Below are 18,918 nucleotides of genomic sequence, written 5' to 3'. Positions count from 1 at the left end.
GCCTTTTAACAAAGACATAAAATATTTTAATTGAAGTAATAATATAGGTTCAGTAAATATCAGTGTGGTTGCTAGCTATGCTCTGTAGCACTTTGCTACTTTTTGTGCTCAGAAGTTTCCTGTCTAAATTAATATTGCATTTCTTATAACTGTTTTAGCCATTCAGTATTTATCCATAATTGAAAATCAGTTTGAGTAATTAATCACAAAGAATTTTGGGATCTGTGAAGAATGTTTGGCCTTTCCTAGAAATATTTTAACACATACTTTTTTTTCTGGGAGGGGAATTTTTTTTGTTAATTGAACTTTTTATGAAGAGTTTGGTATAGTCTGTTAAGTGAAGAAACAAAAAAACATTTGCCATGGCTGTTCTGCAATAAGCAAAAGTATTAATACTATGTCTGATAATCCCTAACCCTATGTGAGTGGATGTGAAATCACTGAAGAACAGGAAATTTAGTGTGGCTAAAAACTGCCTATATGTATGTGCATCTTGAAGCTGAAAAATTCAGTTGGGTACTATTTCATCTGCTTTGGCAATTGTGTTTTTAACATCTGCTTTTATTTTCTTCTAGTATCGAGCAACTACTCTGCCTGCATTCAAGTATTATGTGACTTGTGCCTGTCTCATATTCTTCTGCATTTTTGTTGTACAGATTCTGGTATTGCCAAAGTAAGTGGTATTTAATGTGCACTTGTTCCTATGTATATTTGCTCATTATTGTAAAAAAAAAAAGAAATATAGGTTAAAAATTTTGGAACTGTTAGTTTAAAGATGTCAATTCATGGAAATCAAATTGAACAGAAAAGATTGGGGATTTCAGCCAATTTTCAAAGTTAAGCTTGTTTCTAATTTTAAACACTGTCCATAGTGTTATGCCAGATATTAGTAAAAATTCTTCATTCCTTTGACTTTTTCTCTTTGCAGTTAAAAATAAGTGTGACAGTTGGACATTGGAGTGAGACAAAATGAATTGCAGAGTTGGAACTGTAATAAATAAATGTATTTAACATATCACTATAATAATACTGCTATACTTAGCATGAAAACAGAGCATTAATAATCATAAAAGTATATTTATAAAATTCATTTTAGAATATTAAAATCCATTTCTGCAATAAATCTTTTTATCAGAATTTGTATATTATGAGATGATTTATATTAGTGCTTATTCTAGAAAGGCTGAAAACAGGAAGACAATTCTAATATGGGATGCTTTATTCGACTTGTTAAAATTAAATTTTGTGGCTGATTGTTTACACAGTGGAAAGTTGGTATTTGTTTTATAGCAATTGTTTCTAAAGCCAACACATCATATTCCCTGTCATACAGTAATTCTTAACTCATAGTCCTTTCTCCTATGGAGTACATTCAGGGTTATTATTTACAACCACAGTTGAGTGATTGGTCTTGTTCTGTAGTATTTACTCACATTTAAATTCAAGGCCAGAAGGAACTGTTAGGACATTATATATTGACTTTCCATACTGCAGACTTATAACATGTATAAAGTTTTATGGATTTCTATTCAGATGTTACAGCAGCAGTTTCACAGCAAATTTCTAAAATGGAGGCACAAACCAAGGGACATTCTTCCAAGAATTCAGCAGTGTCCTGCACATGGCTGAGTGTGACTTTGGGCATTATTAAAATAGGAAATTAACACATGTGGCAATTTTTTTTTTACAAGCTCATTCTGTATTTTGCTAAGTAAAGGAATTCATTCAGGAAAATTCATGTTTTTCCACATCCCAAAAGCCAAAGGTGGATCTAACTCCTCCTGGCCAGCAGTACAATTTTTGAATCTATTTTTTTGTTTTGATTTCAGTAATGAAAATTAATCTAGATTTAGCATCTATCTTACATGTAGTCAGATATTTATTTTCCTCTATCCTTACTATGTTGCTTAAGCCAATTGTTTAGCTCATTAAAATATATCAGAATATCAATGAACTCTAGGGAACTGTATTGAGCTAAGGAAAATGTCCTCCAACTTGCTGGTATTTCTAAAATCAGAGTAAAATACACTGAAAAATGCTTTGTCATTTTCATTACCAAAATGATAAGTGTCATATGATCTTTTTATAGGGGCTGCATATTAAATTGTAAAAGCAAAAGTGTAAAATCAGGTATTACCAACATAAATGGTATTCAGCTTCAGGTGATCTGCCAATTATTTTAATAGATGAAGAAATGGAAGACAGAAAGGCAAGGTAATATATAGGCACCTGCATCTTTCCTGGAAAATTGGGAGCATTGCAAGTTAACAACAACAACAAAAAGCTGAAAAATTACCAGTGTATGTAGTCATCACAAATGCAACTTAAATCAAACATACTCTTGATGCTGCTAATGTTATTTTCTACTAAAATTCTATCTACCCTTTTTGTTTTCTTCCAAAAGTTCTACAGGATTTTTAAATGGTGGTCTAATGAAGACTGGGAGATGAACTAAATCTGTCACTGGGTTTTATTGATTCACTATTCCATTAATCTGGTTTTGCAGTAGTGTAATATCATTGATTTCTGTGTAGGCACACAGCCTGCTACTTAAAAGTAGATTTGGAGATATTTGATGATGGATAACATCCAGCAAGTTGCAAGTTTTAAGTAATATCTTCAAGATCACAAGACTTTTTTTCAAGGTTGAAATAATTTATTAATATTTTAATTTTCTTCGGGTCAATAAAGTGATGTGGTGTTTTAATAATACCCTTTATACAAAGTGGTAATTATAAATTTAATCCAGAAGACAATATCTTGGGGTGTACTGTGTGATGAGGAGTAGGTCATCATTGGCATTAAAATGAAAGCAAATCTTTATCATTACATTTCCTTGGAACAGGCCTGCAGTGGCTCTCTAGAATTCTTGGTTTACCAAGTGAGAGAAGGATCTCTATTAATTCACAGCAGCCCTACACTCTTTATTTAAGCAAACAGAATTGGTACTAACATGGAATTGGTAGTGTCGGTTTTTTGAAATGTAGACTGGTGAATTGAAGAAAGTATATTTCTATTGAACATGAGATACTTCTTGTAGTATTCATGTAAGGGATTGTATTTAGGCTACATTTAAGATTCTTCCCAAATCTTCACTCTTTGATGCTGTTGTGTTCAAGAAACTGTGTCCTTTTGTCCTGAGTCATGCCAAACTAACAGTCATGGTTAGGAGGCTTTCACATAATATTTTTGATCAGGCACAAGTGAATTTCTTCATAGGAAAGGTAGTACTTAGAAAGTTTGTCTAAAAGCTATAAATAGCTTTTTATCTTATATATATCTTATATAAGATATATATATGTATCTTTATCTTATATAAATCTTCTCTTATATATATCTTTATTTTATTTTATACGTAAGACATAAGATGGTATAAGTGAAGGGAAACCATCATTACTCGCTATTTTTTTGCTGTATTAAAACAAACCCAAACCAAGAATTCAAGTAGAATTATAAAACTGAACTGATATTGTTTTAACATCGAAACTGCCATACAGTCTCCATAGCTATTGAATCTTTTGATGGCTTAGGAAAAGTATCAATTCCTTTAAGAAATGAATAACTACTATTAGATACCAAAAAAAAGTCTGAATTCCATATTGGCTTGTATAATTGTCAGTTGTAGGGGCATCATTGTGATTTTATCACCTAAGAGAATTTGCAGTCCTATCGTTCAGAACATGGATAACAAATATCTACAAGCTAAGGAAATTCTCTGCATTAAAGGACATGGGCCAAAAGTCACATTTTTTCCTAAAGCTTACAAAGTTGCAGGAAAAACCACATTTATTTCTGCATTTTTCAGTATCTTTATCTTCATCAATAAATTTCTGTTTTCAGTTAAATAATTACCAATGAGATATACATAAATATAATTTTTTCCAATCTTGTTCCACTGATAAAAATTTAATTGTTCCAAGCAGATATTTCCTAATGAAACCAGAAAAATGCAAGTTTAGCTAAGATCATAAATGATTTAGACATGGAAGTACCTGGAGCTTGAGAAGTTCTCATATTTTTTCCTCACTTTTAAACTGTCCATAACTGTATGTTATGGTCAAGGGTTGTCCTGTTTGGGTTTCTGGTGGGGGACTGTAGCAGAGAGCAGAATGAGGTCATTCCTTGAAGCGCAGAAGAGGTAGGTAAAAGCTTACCTGGCTTATGAAATTTCAGGTGCTCCTCTGACTAAATATTTTGCCTGAATCTATCAATGCACTCCATTTGATAACTCTACACAAAAAAGCAAGGTTAGTTTACTGTAAAGACCTGTACTGGATTTGTAATGTTCCAGTGACAAAAAATAAATCATATTACGGATTTCCTATGTTCATTGCCTCAAATGAGACTTGTTTATGGTGGTACTTAATTTTTAGCATTTTACTTCCCTTCGTAGCATATTCAGCCCACTTCTTTTCTTCTAGGAGCATCATGAAACTATTTTGTCTTAGTTTAAGTGAAACAGAAGTCTTGCTCTTCCCAGAGAAAAATGGGGTGTGGGGAGCAAAAATACTACGGGTTTTTTCCTCTGTTTTCACCATTCAAATCTGGATTCTAAGATACCACTTTTTATTACTCTCAGTCTTTTTCTCTTTGTCCTGTTCACCTTGCTGTGTAATTCTTGTGCTCCCTCAATAACATCATTGATTATATGAAACAGCTACAAAGACCTTTTGTTCTTGCCTGTTGCCCGGGAGATTAAGTACTCTTTGCATAAGCTCTCTTTATGCCGTGTTAATTTTATTTCCTTTGCTCTCCAGTTTCTCTCATAAACATCTTCATTTCTTCTTCTAAAAGGATGCACTCCAAACTTGACTGATAAGGCTATTCTTGTGTTGAGTCATTCTTTAAGGTGCATGGGCTGCTTTTTTGTATTCTTCATATAAGAAGAAGAATAGTTATATTTTGAAATGTAGGAAAGATTTCTTGAACGTTAATGAAGGACATATATGATTGGAAATGTTTATGCATGTCTAAAAAATAAACCTGTTTCTTTTCTAACTGGCCTTGGTTTTAGTTTCCTAGTTGGTCTTCTCTTCTCTTCTCTTCTCTTCTCTTCTCTTCTCTTCTCTTCTCTTCTCTTCTCTTCTCTTCTCTTCTCTTCTCTTCTCTTCTCTTCTCTTCTCTTCTCTTCTCTTCTCTTCTCTTCTCTTCTCTTCTCTTCTCTTCTTCTTCTTTTCTTCTCCTTCCCCTTTACCTCTCCTCTCCTCTCCTCTCATCTCCCTTATAAGAGTTTTCAATTCCTATGAACAGAGGCTAGTTTTAATACTCTGATGTACAGCTCATTGTCTGTCTCAACGAGAAAATCTTGCAGAACATGTATTCATAAGCAATAATGATCTTCAAATGGCTTTTTAAAGAAATATTATTTCATGGTGAATATATGTTATGAATTGCCAGTTGTTTGTTTTTCACCAACTGTGAACAATTGTGAACATCAACCCAAAATCTGATGATTAATACTTAATATATAACAGGTTCTCTGAATGATTGGCAGGGAAGCTCATCAATTACTCTCCAAAATACTTTTATACTTTTAATGGCATCAGATTGGTTGGTGGTGTTAATGCTTTTTTTTTTTCTTTCCTGAAAATATTTTATATAGCACTGTTGTTAAAACAGATCTCAATGCTTCTTAATATTTCTGGCATATAATGTCTGATAAACTAAGATGTTTGCTGAGGCTCAAAGGAGTTGAGAAATATTTTTTTTAATTCTGTAACAGTGTCGAATCTGGGGTTAAACCTGAAAGCAGGTACTCAGGTGAGGGACTTCATGACTCCATCTAGCTCCCAGTCTTAAACAACTCAGTTGACTCAGAGCTTCTAGTCTCCTCTTGGCATTCATTAAACATAATGAGATTTCACTGCATCCTTCCCTAGGCAGCTATGCTGAGAAGCTCTCACATGGTGCCTGGTGGAGCAATTATGCTCTACTGTGGTATTCCTATAGAGAGATTTCCACATTTGCAGAATGAATGAAGGAATGAATGAATGAGTAAAGGAATGAATGAAGGAATGCACTGATTGATACTGACTCCCTGTTCGCTGACTATCCAGGGATGCTACTTTGTCTAGACTTCCCTATTTATAACACACAAGGAAAGGATGAGTGGTAACACCGAGTAAGGGTGATCAGCATCACAGATATTGCAGCTTCTGCTGTGAGACACTGAAAATGGACATCACTGACCTGTGTGGTTTTCTGCCTTTTAGGGGTAAATGTTCAACACCAACAAGTTTCTTTTGTATGTCTATTAGGCTCTTATATCATAAAATCATCAACAAAATAGTAAAGCAATAGGGATCTTCTTTAATACAGGCTTCCTAAAGTTAAAACAAAACAAAACATTGCTTCTGTTAATGTACTCTGTCTTTATATATGTGTAAATTATTAGCTTCTCGTGGTAATAACTTTGCAAGTCAGAGGTAATTTAATTCAAGCATTCCTGAATTGAGGAAATAGCAAGGGAAATGCCTGTCATTTAGGTGAAGGTTGGAATTGGTTTTCCATGGTATTGATGTTTGGAAGTTGCATCTTTCACCTAGTAATTTTTCATATCATCAGTATTATAGACAAAGAAATGTCATGTTACAAATGTGCAACAAAGAAATTAATACCTGTTTTCCTTTTCTTCTAGAACATCTATTCTTGGAATTTCCTTTGGCGGTGCATTTCTCTTGCTTTCCTTCATTTTGTTCATCTGTTTCGCTGGACAGCTTTTGGTAGGTATTGAAGGAAATCTAATCCATTAGTTGATGCTTTCTTTGAAATAACATATTCTGATTTTGCCAAATCACTCTGCCTTTGCAGAGTACCAGTTAAAGGAAAAAGGATTTGCATGCTCAGGCTTCTGTGGACATGGTTTTGTCCATGTTGGGTTTTTTTGTGAAATGTCCTGATTTATCTGAAAAGCAGAAAATGCCAATGGAGTGGTTGTATTGACACTAGTATTCTGTTTCTCATATGAAGCTGGATCATCTGAGAGGTTTGCATTATTGTTTGAAAGATTGCCTTTTCAATTTTTTTTTGCTATTGTGCTTACAGGAGGTGACTCATCTTATGAGTGCTTTAATTTGCAGGACTGTGTATTTGTTTAAGTATTGTATAAGACCCTTTTGTGAGTTTAAAGAATATTTCTCCATAACAATTTCATTTGAAATATAAAAATGTTTTATTAAATTTCCAGTATTGTCACTGAGTGGTCCAGCTATTATTATAATACCTATTAGTACATGTAATATTATGCTGAATTTGAGAATTAAATCAATATTTAGGCAAACCTTTCAGCCTTTCAGCATGTACCCTTTCTGTTCTCAAATAGATCCAACATAGAACTCTATCTATAATAAGGATAAGGAGGTTCTGGATTTGTATAAAAGTGAATGCAATCTGAATGTGGCATCCCCACTTCTCATTCTCTTCTTTCCATAAGCTCACACAGAGAAAACTGAAAAAATCTTGTATAAAAAAAGCACATGGGAAAGACAATTACTTCAGTATGCAGTAAAACAGTAGGACAAGGTAATTAAAGAAAGAAACAGAGGAAGTAGGTTTTTATAATTTCTCCCTATTCTCCTGTGAGGCTTGTAATTAACCAGGACATGTTTTTAAGAAAATATAATTAATATACATTTCAGTTACCTTTCCAATAACTTAGGGATGCTGCCACTGCCCAGGAATTAATCTGAAATATAATGCCATGATATTCTTAAATATTTTTAATCATTAAAGTGAGGTCTTAGACTTATCGCTATTACTTAACAGCAAAAATTAGTTCTCATGTTATACTTGATTGCTATTTGTTATTGACAGTAAATTGAGAGTAAAATGATGAAGTCAGAGTACTACTCTTGAATAAGCAAATTAAAGGGAAAATCCTTCAAAGAAAAGACAGCCTTTTTCTGTAGGAAAAAGAAGCGCTAATGAAAAGGTATCAAGAAGTTCTGGCACATACATTCTCCTGGGACTTTTATTTATAGTGTTACTTATGAGGAATACAAATACATTTTTCTGCATGTAAAGGGATGGCTAAGCAATATCCCAAGTCAGAGTTGTAGAGTTGTGCCACTTGAATATCTAACACCTATTTTCAACGCCTTTTTGCCCATGTCACATAAGTACTGTAAATACTGTGAAGAGAAATGGAGACCTATCATTGCATTTTTGATTACTTGCCTGTTGTCTTGTTCTAATCTACATAACTTGAAGAGGAGTTATTTATGTCCATGTCTTTGTGAGTTCAGCTGCTCTGATACAGGAACTGTGCTGCTAAGATTTCAGTAAGTTATGATTATAGTTGATGCAGTATTGTCTTTCCTTCATGTGCATGGATATAGTTCTTAAGGTGACAGGTGAGAAGCAACTAGTCAAAGAAGTAGGTTTTCCTTTCCCTTGTTCTTTTCCTGAGATTTCTTCATTTGTGTCAAAATCCAAGTATTGTTTTGCAGCTTTTACCACAGTGACACCCTATGTTATATTTTGGTAGCATATTTATTGCACTATCTGACCTATCCCTGTAAATGTTTTCTGTTTAGAAGAAAAAGTCTAATATTTCAAAGAAACAAATATTGATATCTGAGTTTTCACACAACAGTGATGCTGTTAACAGAAATCAGGCTTTATTGTCCAAAGGCTGAATTGGTTGGGGCTTGTTTGGGTTTTTTTCTCAAGAGGTACATTTTGGATTCCCTAATAGAAGGCATGTAGTCAATGTGGATTTGCTTATGTGTACATGCACTTGCACACAATAGCAGAGTTTAAAATCACCAAATATCTCTCTTCTAAAAATGCACCAAAAAACCCAAGAATTTTTTGTGCTTGTCTGACCCTGACAGATAAAATGTGGTGAGTTAGACACGGGCCAGACACTCACCCTCTGCCTCACTCAGAAGGATGGGGTAGGAAAATAGGATGAGAAAGCTTAAGATAAGGCTTGAAGATGGGGCAGAGAGAGATCAGTGACAAATTACTTTCATAGAAAACCCAGACTGAACTTGAGGATAACTGATTTATTTTATTGCCAATTAGAATAGATTTGTGTAGTAAGAAACAAAAACAAACATTAAAGCCATACCATTACTCTTCTCTATCCCAAATTTACCTTCACTCCTCTGTTCCAGAGTCCTTTATCTCCAATCAAGCATTACAAGGGTGAAGAGGGGTTAGTAAATAGACTTTTCTCTCTGCTGCTCCTTCCTTTCACGCTGCTCAATTTTAAGGACTCCACAGGCTGGTTCCTTCAGGAACATCACCTACTCCAGCATGGGTCTGCCATGGGCTGTAGTGCAATCATCTGCTCCATCATGGAGTGCCTGCTCCTCCAACCTTGGGGTTTCTCCCTTCTGTTTCTCTCTTTGTGTCTCTCCTCCTCTCTCTGCCCAATATTTTGGGCTCTGTCTTGCCTGGTGTTCCTGAGGTGCCCAGCCAGGGTCACCACCAACCTGAGCACCAGAATCTGGTACATAAACTTGCACTAGCAGTCAAATATTTACAGGACTGTTACAAGATTTACAGAGTGGGCTCTGAAATGCCAGTAAAGACAGGAAAATCTAAGTTCAGCTTAGGACACCTGGCTATCACTGTGTTATGTATGCTTGTCTTAGTACTTTTGGCACTTTGCACTCTCTGTCTTCACCTATTACAAATGGCTGTAACCACCACAGAGTAACTCCCACAAAAAAACAACATTGAACAAATTATTCTGCATGATTTTCATTTCATTGGCAAGACAAAAAAAAACAATCCAGACTGTAATGCTAAAATTACTAGCTCTTATGGAATTTAATTGCAATACTGTAAGAAGAGATTTATGCTCACTGTTTCACTCTGAGTTTATTAATTGATTCTGCAGTTCAGCAGCACTGCAGCATGGCCCAGCTCAGTCTGGGGTGACGTGATAGTTCAGCCATTAGAGAAGAATAGGAATTTTTCCATCAAAGGTGCAGCACCATACTAGCACAAATAAGTTACAAACTTCCAGAGCCTATCTTTGTGGCATCCCTGCTGGTCTTGGGCAAACTGGCTGAGGACACGGAGAGCTGACAGTTCTCACAGAAACAGTCATTTTTCCATATGAAACCTTGCTCAGTCCTAGCTAAAATGGCATACATATACTCTGAAACTTGAAAGGAATTTATATCTTCTATGTTTTAATTACTTTTTCATGCCAATTAAAAATTTTTATATGCTTTTTGGTTTTTGGATTGTCACAGTATTCAAAGATAGTCACAGTCTTAAAGATTATGAGTATTTTTGGTCTTAAAGATCCTTTTTGTCTTATATTTTCATATTTTAAATGTATGCCCTTTTTTTTAAGTAATTTTGAATCTTTTCTCTGAATTTTCCTTGAGGAGTTTCTTTCCCAGATAGAGGGATAAAGGACAGTTATTGTCCTTTAGCTCATGTATTTTCTGTGTCTCTTCTCTTTATCTTCTTGAAGTACAGATGAGTTCATAGAATGCATGTGGAATGCCTCAGACCTAGTAAGTGTTAGATGTGTTTTACTTCCTGCTATGAATGCAAGGAAGCAGATATCTGGTACCTAAATGATACATTGGAAAATGTAATGCATTCAGTAGGAATAAAAACACGCTAAGCATGTAAAGGAAAGATCTTTGAGATAGCTGGTGAAAGGAATATTAATCTCAAGCAGATGTTCTTTATGCATTGATGCAAGTACTGTCTCAAAAATCTATTTGCATTACCTGGGACATACATGCAGTTAATTGATGTGAAATTCTCTTTGTGCTAGTAACTTTCCATTAATATGAAGTGGTTTTTTTGTTGCATGTGTTTATGCCTTGCAAACCTGTTTGAGTACTTAAGCTAACAGAGAAGATAGAAGTAAAGTCATCTCATCTGAACATGTTTGTAGTCTCTCTTAAATACCCAATTGAATCATGAAATTGGCAGAACACAATGCCAACTAAACAAACAGCAGAAGTAACTGGCTTCACACTTGAGAAAGATGTTCTGATTTGAAGGTTACTGAAGTCTCTGACAAAGGGCAGGCAGTACATGCAGCCTGTCCCTGCTAGAAGAGAGCACATTATTTACGCCACACCACTGTATAAAGAATGATACACAATCTTTACCTTTTTTTGCAGGAATTTGTATTTTACTCTAAAGCAGTTGGCATTGGTACTTAGGTACAGTCAGAATGACTGTGTACTTATAAGATATTTAAAAGCTCTGTAAGGAAAGGAATATCCACCAGCACTACTTAGAAATTATTTTCAATCTGGAATTTTACCTTTGATATGAGTGCCCTTTAATGAAGATACAGATGAAAGATCTAGGCCCTTTAGTTTCTTCCATAGTAAGGTTTGCCTGTAAACGAAGATTAAAATGGGGATGTTTAGGCAAGGAGAACCTAAAGAAGCACTTTGGCACCTATAACAGGGTCCATCAAAGAGGCTTGTCACTGCTAAAAGTCATTCTGATGAGTCTCTAGCAAAAGCACTACAACAGCAAATCCATCACCACCTAGACCAGTACCATGTATACTAGTAGTATTCTAGTACCATGTTCAGACTTCAGGAATTGTTATAATTGTTATATATATATTATGTATAATAATTATGTATATAATATATAATAATGTATATAATATAATTATAATTATAATATATAATTATGTATATAATTGTTACTGATTTCAGTAACAAAAATCCTTCTTCTCACTCAGTTTCTTGAGTTACATGTTTATGACATTAGTTGCATGATTGAAGCCAGCTGGTTTCAAATAATAAAGAGATACCCAAGTCTACTTCCAGTGTGCAAGCAATTTTTCCTGCAGTTATTTAAAAAGCAGGAAAGCAAAGAGCATCCAGATTGTTTTCAATGCTCTGTACATGTATTACCCGAGAGCTGATACTCATGATGTGCTAGTGCCAGAATATGGGTACAGATCAGAGCTCCTGTTGTATGGGACAGTTTTTGGATGGTAGATGTAGAACATAGCAGTCAGAAATCCTTCCTCTAGTTCAGTGCCCTGAGCATTGTCCTTAAAATGTCATTCAGGTTTGATTCTTCTCAAAAGTAGTGGCTCTTTAAATATTTTCTTAGAAAAAGAAAAATCTTGATGGGAGGGACTGAGAACATCTTAACTTAAAATGGCATGTAGTACAATGATGGTACGTTTTAGTGAGGAAAGCAGCACAGGAAGTGCCAGGACTGAACTCTGACTGCCTAAAGGCATATTTCTGCAGGCCACTGACATGTCCTTTCCTTTAAATGACACAGCTGAAGTAAACCAAGTGGCCATTTTAGCATGACCTGTTGTAAAGGATTGTTAACACTGCAAAGTATGGTGAAATTAAAAATGTGATGCTGGCTTTAGTTGTTGCTGTTATTTCTTTATTCAAGATTCTAGATTTTTTCCAGTCAGTCGCACGAAGTAGAAATTGAGTAGACTTTTCACCTGGATGGATTTTGTATGATTCAAAGTTCCTGGCTTAGATTTACAGGTACCACTGTGGAATTCAAAAGCTTGATGTTACAGTACTCATTTTAGAAGTACTTTGGTCTTTTTTGCCAACATTAGGACCATTAATAAGTATGCAAAATAAAAGCTTTTGTCAGTATAGCAAAATCCCTCTTCTCCAAGCTTAGGTCATTGTAATTGCTGTCAGCAAGTTCTTTGGGTTTGAACTTTGGTGTCTTCTTCAACTCTGAGTGAAAACGAGCATGTAAAAAAATCTGAATTTTGTTTCTCTTGATTGCATTCTTTGAAGCATCAGTATTGGTAAAATACCGATTTGTATTTGAATGCAAAATGAAAAGAACAACAATAGAACTGTAGAAAATGTGACTCACTGGCTTTCTGTAAATAAGAAGTTTTCAGTGAAGGTGTTCCAACTTCAACTAGCATTGAAGGAGAGATATGACAGCTCTTGAAACACTGTCTTTCATCTACAACATAGCTGTCACAATTAATTCTCGCACCAGTTCCTTGATCCCACTCAGAAAGACAGCATTCAACTTATTAAATGCTGAAGTAGGTTTTTGTGTGTGGAAAGACAACACAGGATACATTTTAATGTTCTGAATATTCAAAATTAGTTATTGCTCATTATCATGCTGTGCTGTCGTATCAGATTTAACATGTTCAGATGAAAAGGTAATACATTAGTCACCTCTCATACTACAAATACCTATTATTTCTAGTCAGTAAATGATAAACACTGAACCATATTCTGCAAGCTCCACTTAGAATAAACACTGTGATATTTTCTAATGCTACTGAGGTTTGATATCTTGTCCTACTTTCATGCTTTCAAGAACTGATTCTTTCTTTAATCTCATTCTCCATTTTATTCAGAAAATTGCAAAAGTGACATGACATTTACATGTCATGTAAATGACTTTTAAGAGTGGTTTTAATGATTACCCCCACTCCTCCAGTTCTGCTTCTAGGGATTCCCCAGATTTTTACCTGTACTGAACTGCTTCATTTTTACTACATATGGACTGGATCTGGACTGCTAAAAAGTGAAACTAAGTTCAGCAAATCTGTTATTCACACAGAGAATTATTATTCAACGGTGTATTCTTTCATGTTTTGCAAGGAATATTTACTTAATGGCTTAAAGATTTTTAGGGTTTTGTCACAAGTTTTCCTTTCAGGACTCTCACTGGCCTAACAAATAAGATGGTCAGGGCAGATGTACCCAATTTACAGGGATCTTTCCCCTCCAGAACTCAGAGCTGTACATTAAACAGCCTGGTTAGAAATACATCACTCTGTTGTGCTTCTGCTTGACAAGTGGAAATAACTATCTAGAAGTTCATTTTAAAAGTTGCACTCTTAACATCACTCACATTATTCTTCTGTTAGAACCAGCAGCATCTTGTAATTTTAGCAAGAGCAATGGAAGTAATAGAATCTCTTTATTGATTAATCACATTGGCTGAATGATATATTGTTTTCTGAAATTTATGTTGTTCTCCAGACCTTTTCTAAGTGATAAAGTTGGGGGATTGTTTTCTTTTTTTTTCTCTTTTTTTTTTTTTTTTTTTTTCCTTAATGGTAGCAGGAACACACTTTTTAAAAGAAATGTAGGAAATCAGTCTAATAAGTTCCTCCTTGCTAAAATATATTACCAAGGTAAGGTGATATTGTTCAAAAGTCTTGTAAGCAAAGAAGAATTGGAATAATTGCAAAGAATTTTAGTACAGAAGTTATGTAAGTCTGTACCTGTTTTCCAGGTACTTTGAAAACAAAGGGAGTTCTCAGTAATACATGCTGTTCTCAGCATGGACATTGCTAAGTGCTCTCAGCAATTCTATACTGTACGTTTTTTCAATTACTTTCAAATACGAAGAAAGTTTAAATATAACAATTGGAACCATCAATGTTTAAGTAGAAAAGTTTGAAAATTTACTATCATTTGATGCTGACATTCTCGTATTTACATACTGGAATTCAGCAGAGATTTTTCTGTGTGAAAGTTAATTTTATCCTCAGAATTAAGGTAATGCAAATTGCTAATTTAAGTAGAGAAAACTCAATTTACCTTGTGTAGTACTACTAAAACAAGAAAGCACCTTTTTTACAACATTGTTTTGCATTTTTTACTGAGATGTGGTTTTGAAAGTTTTGAAATTGAAAGTAAGGACTCCTAGAGCTTGTTTGGTCCAGTGGAGTTCTGGAGCTGGGAAGTGCTCCTTCCTGACCCACTGAAGCAAAATTTGATGGAATTTAAAACCCAGGGAGTGGATCCTCCTGTTCCCCTCCCACTCAAGTCCAAGGTGCAATCTGTCATGAGGTTCAGTATGTATTCCCAATAGGAAAATGGGCATGTACCACACACAGAGGACCAATCACACAGATCCATAGACAGAGCAGCTCTCTTAGAGCACCCACATAACAATAGGCAGCACTCACATAAACATGATCAACACTGATGGGCTAGTTGTTTCTTTCTGGAGGATCAAGACTGCTGGACTATACACTTCCTGACTGTCATCATCCACAGGCACATTTTCACTCGTGGGTCTGGCACATGGAATTTCAGTCAATACATCCATACCCAGACTCTGCTCCCTTTACTAAGTAGCTCAAGCTTTGGTACTTTCCAAATGTTGATCTCCTCCTTGCCAACCAGTTCTTTTTGAACTTATGGTTACACACACATCTTATAGTTACATCTTATCTTATGGTTACACACACACCCTGTGGATCTCCTCAGGACTGGTCTGACACCTAGTTCAGCTACTGACACCCAGCCCTCAGTTGCCTCACTGTGTGATCTCTCTCCAGTGCTGGGCACCCATCTTTGCCAGCTAGTCCAGCATGAAGTTTGCTACCACTCACACACATGCAGGCTCTGAATAAGGACTGCACTTACACAGAAGATGGTTAGAGGTAGAATTTAATAACAATATGCAATAGATTCATTTAGAAAAGTGCTCACCTGCATCCATTTCCTTTTTCATTGAAGCTTCTTGGTAGGCTTCCCATCAGAAATCATGACTGCAGCAACCTCTTCCAGTCATCTTAGGAGCAGCAAATTGAGTGGCTTCTGTTGATGATGTTACTCATTAACTGTCTTTGCCCTTTTGATAATCACCAGGTCTTTGTGTTTGATTAGCTTCTCATCAGGCAACATAAACCCTGTAAAATTCATAATAAATTATGTCTTGTTTAGACCAGATAATTTATTTCCATCATTAGCTTATTTTCTTGGAATTTCTAATCCTAAAGACTTTCCTTGAACAGTATAGTCCCCTATAATGTAATTCAGAAAGAACACAGTGTACAGCTTTTATATATATATATATATATAAATATAAAAAACTTCTTAGCTATTTTATATTCCTATTACTTTCTCAGTGTACTTGTCTAGTTTTTTGTGTCTAATGCAACTTAAACTTATCCAGCTGCTGTTAAATTTCCAAGGAAATCACAGAACAATGTAAGTTAAGTTGTAGTAAAGCTCCAGGTGAGCTGTAATAAAGGTAAAGAGTAATTAGGGCACGAATGCATAACTGTTCTAATTTGCCATAAATCCATGCTCCCTGACTCATTGGGTTTTAGGCAGGCTAGACAGATAGCTGAATGATTCATTTTCACACAGATCCATTCCCTGCATCCATCGGAACACTTCCCTTCTGCAGCAACAGCAGCAATCAATGCTTTGTGCTTTTTACTATATTGAAGTGGGAGGGATGACGAAACTTTTGTAAAATATATGTGTGGATTCAAATTATCTTGAAATTTGCTGTGTACTTAGGGCTGAAGAACAAGATTGGAGAGTTCAAAAAGGCTTTTGAGCAGGAATTTTTTGTTCAAAAATGCAAGTCATTTGAGTTTATGCTTTTGGGTGGGTTTTTAATAAGGGAGAGGAGTAATGTGTATATCAAAGCTGGTTCTTTTTCTCCCTTTTCTTTGTCCATCCTTAAGATTCCAGTGATTGTTTTGACTTTCCTGGAACTGAATTCAAAATCTGTCCAATTCAGTATGCAAAACTCCCTGTTCATAAAAGGAAACAATATGTAAAAAAAGCTCTGCATGTACAGTGAATTTGTCCAAATAATGTATAATTAGGAGCAAAATACTTACATGCAGTATGATAAAGACTTTCATGCAAAATGCATCCCAAGTGTGGGGTAGTGGTGTAATTTAGCATGATGTGCCACAGCTATTGAACCTGAAAAAATACATTTTACATGCCATAAATTGAGTCCTGTATTTGGTAGTTTTTCATGCTTGAGTTCTTATTTTTGACACTTCCTGAGCTTGTATTTCTGCTGATGGCTGGAGCAAGGGTGAAAACAATATCCAAAGCCATCTCAGTTAATATTAAGTAAATAAACAAAAGACGTTGGAAAAAAACAATTATTTTTGTGGAATTGTCATGTTCCTTAAATTTTCTTTGCTTTTTTTAAGAGGTTTCCATATAACTGAAATTGACATTTGGAAAGGGCACAAGATGCTTCTAGGCAACCTTATCTCCTCATTGCTAAAGTTTTGGGAAAATTAATGTTTATTGGATGTGTCACAAATCGTTGTTTATTCTCTGTGAGCCTCTTGTGCCTTTAGGCACTATGCATGTATGAATGGAGATTTTGTAATGTCTTCTTAGAAGCAGATTAAATGAGTCAGAGTTTTTTATTGTTAATTTTTGCCACTATATAAGAAAATTTTTCTATTCACTAAATACTTTTTGTGTCAAATTGTATGTCCAGTTTTCTGTGAAAATGCTTATTTGCCTTCTAGATAGTTTTAGGGAAGGTTGAATTGCTTTGCTGAGTTATTTTCCATTTAAAATTAATTATCAAACAAGACTCAAAAAAAAAAAAAAAAAAAAAAAGAAAAAAAAAAAAAAAGAAAGAAAAGCTTGGGAACTCTCCTGTTTTGTGGGCTGCCAGGGAGACATCTAACCTTTATTCTGTGTCAAAGACTTTTCAGAGTCATTATTTACATTTTGAAGTTTCCAGAAGCTACTAAACATGACTCTTTCACTTTAGTCAAGGCAGGTCAGTTAATTTTCAAGGCTTTTGCTGATGTTAAAGGTAATGACGTTTCTGTCAAGTCTGTATTTTGCTATTAATAATAATATGTATTGAATGTTTAGTAAGGTACTTGCAAATTATAATTATCAAATGGAAGTGATATTATGGCAGAAATTTTAAATAATTTTTTCTGTATTTTCATATTTAACCATTATCTTTAATTCTTGTGAGACTATAATAGTTAAATAGTTCTGTATAATGTTGTAAGATTAATGCTGCCCTCAGTCATGAGGTATCTTAATTCTACCCTTGTTTATCCTAATTAAATATACTAAAGATCTTTTTTTTTTCTTTTCCAAATTGTTTGCACTTAGCAATGTAGCAAGAAAGCATCAGCTTCGTTGTTGTGGATCCTGAAATCATCTGGAATAATTGCAAACCGTCCTTGGCCAAGGATCACTCTTACATTGACAACCACTGCTATAATACTAACCATGGCTGTATTCAACATGGTAAGGAAAAAAGGAGTATTTTTTCCTGCTTTTTTGTTCATTTAAGATTTGTTGTTTTTATTATTCAGTATTAGTTTAGATGTTAAATTTATGGCCTGTGGCTGTGCCAGGAACCTATGTGATAACAATTGCCAGAGAGAAACGTAAAGCAGAGCAAAAGAAAATATACTGTGTAATCGAGACCTCTGCAAACAGGATGCTCAACAAGAGCTCAGATCCTGGCTAAATTGATTAAAGACAAATATAATGAACAGAAAACAATTAAATCCCAGCTTTGAATTGCACAAGTCCCTCAGTCATCCATACATTGCTTGGAAAAACAGCATTGCTGAAAGAATGAAGTGTCTCCTCATGGGATTGGTGGAAGACTTTATGTGAAACAAACTAAGCTTTATTCAGTTTTGTGATGCTCCTCTGCTGACCCCAAAATTATCATAATCTATACATTATTGATTTCACATGCTTGTCTTTTTTTTAAATTAAAAAAAAAAAATTCAACGTTATGTCAAAACTTCAAAAGTTCTAAGCTACAAGTTTGTTAGGGCTTGCGTCTACTTAAGTGATTTCAACCTATGCTTTTCTCTCCTAACAGGGAAAATCCAAGTAATTTTATTATTCTTTTGCAACTATAGCAATTATTATAGAGTAAATATGTCATTAGTTTGCCTAAAGCATGAATCTTAATGATCTCATTTAGTCTGAAAGGTCTGTTGTCTAATGGGATGAGCAGTACATGGGATCAAAAGTCTTCTTTTGTTTTGTCCCATTAGCTAAGGCGGATTCTGCTCATAAACCTGTTAAAGCGTTCCAGTTCAGTTCTGTGTCGCAAAGTGGGATAACATTTATTTAAGGCAATTCTTTCACCACAACATTAATGCACAGATATTATTCAAGTGAGAGAGATTCACATTTCAGTGCTTTTGAAATTGCAACTCTAATGCTTCCTTGA

At 34.8% G+C, this 18,918-nt stretch overlaps 1 protein-coding gene and 1 long non-coding RNA gene across 4 annotated transcripts in view; one reads left to right on the top strand and one right to left on the bottom strand.

Moving 5' to 3' along the window:
- ADCY2 (adenylate cyclase 2) overlaps nucleotides 1-18,918 on the top strand; it is a 207,789-nt gene that overhangs the window by 153,056 nt on the left and 35,815 nt on the right. For all 3 annotated transcript variants that reach the window (XM_083874798.1, XM_083874797.1, XM_083874799.1), the window contains 3 exons: nucleotides 576-673; nucleotides 6,638-6,722; nucleotides 17,832-17,969. In XM_083874798.1, the coding sequence (XP_083730924.1) occupies nucleotides 576-673; nucleotides 6,638-6,722; nucleotides 17,832-17,969 (321 nt within the window). The remainder of the gene's footprint in view (nucleotides 1-575; nucleotides 674-6,637; nucleotides 6,723-17,831; nucleotides 17,970-18,918) is intronic.
- LOC310917092 lies at nucleotides 6,743-9,662 on the bottom strand. The gene is made up of 3 exons (XR_014591392.1): nucleotides 9,101-9,662; nucleotides 7,642-7,684; nucleotides 6,743-6,904 (listed from the first exon to the last, which is right to left on the bottom strand). It is a non-coding gene; the product is annotated as an uncharacterized lncRNA (long non-coding RNA).

The sequence above is a fragment of the Zosterops lateralis genome, assembly GCF_965231275.1.
Source record: "Zosterops lateralis genome assembly, chromosome: 1".
NCBI lineage: Eukaryota > Metazoa > Chordata > Aves > Passeriformes > Zosteropidae > Zosterops > Zosterops lateralis.
Note: the sequence above shows the minus strand (reverse complement) of the source record. Positions and strands in the feature narration are given on the sequence as shown.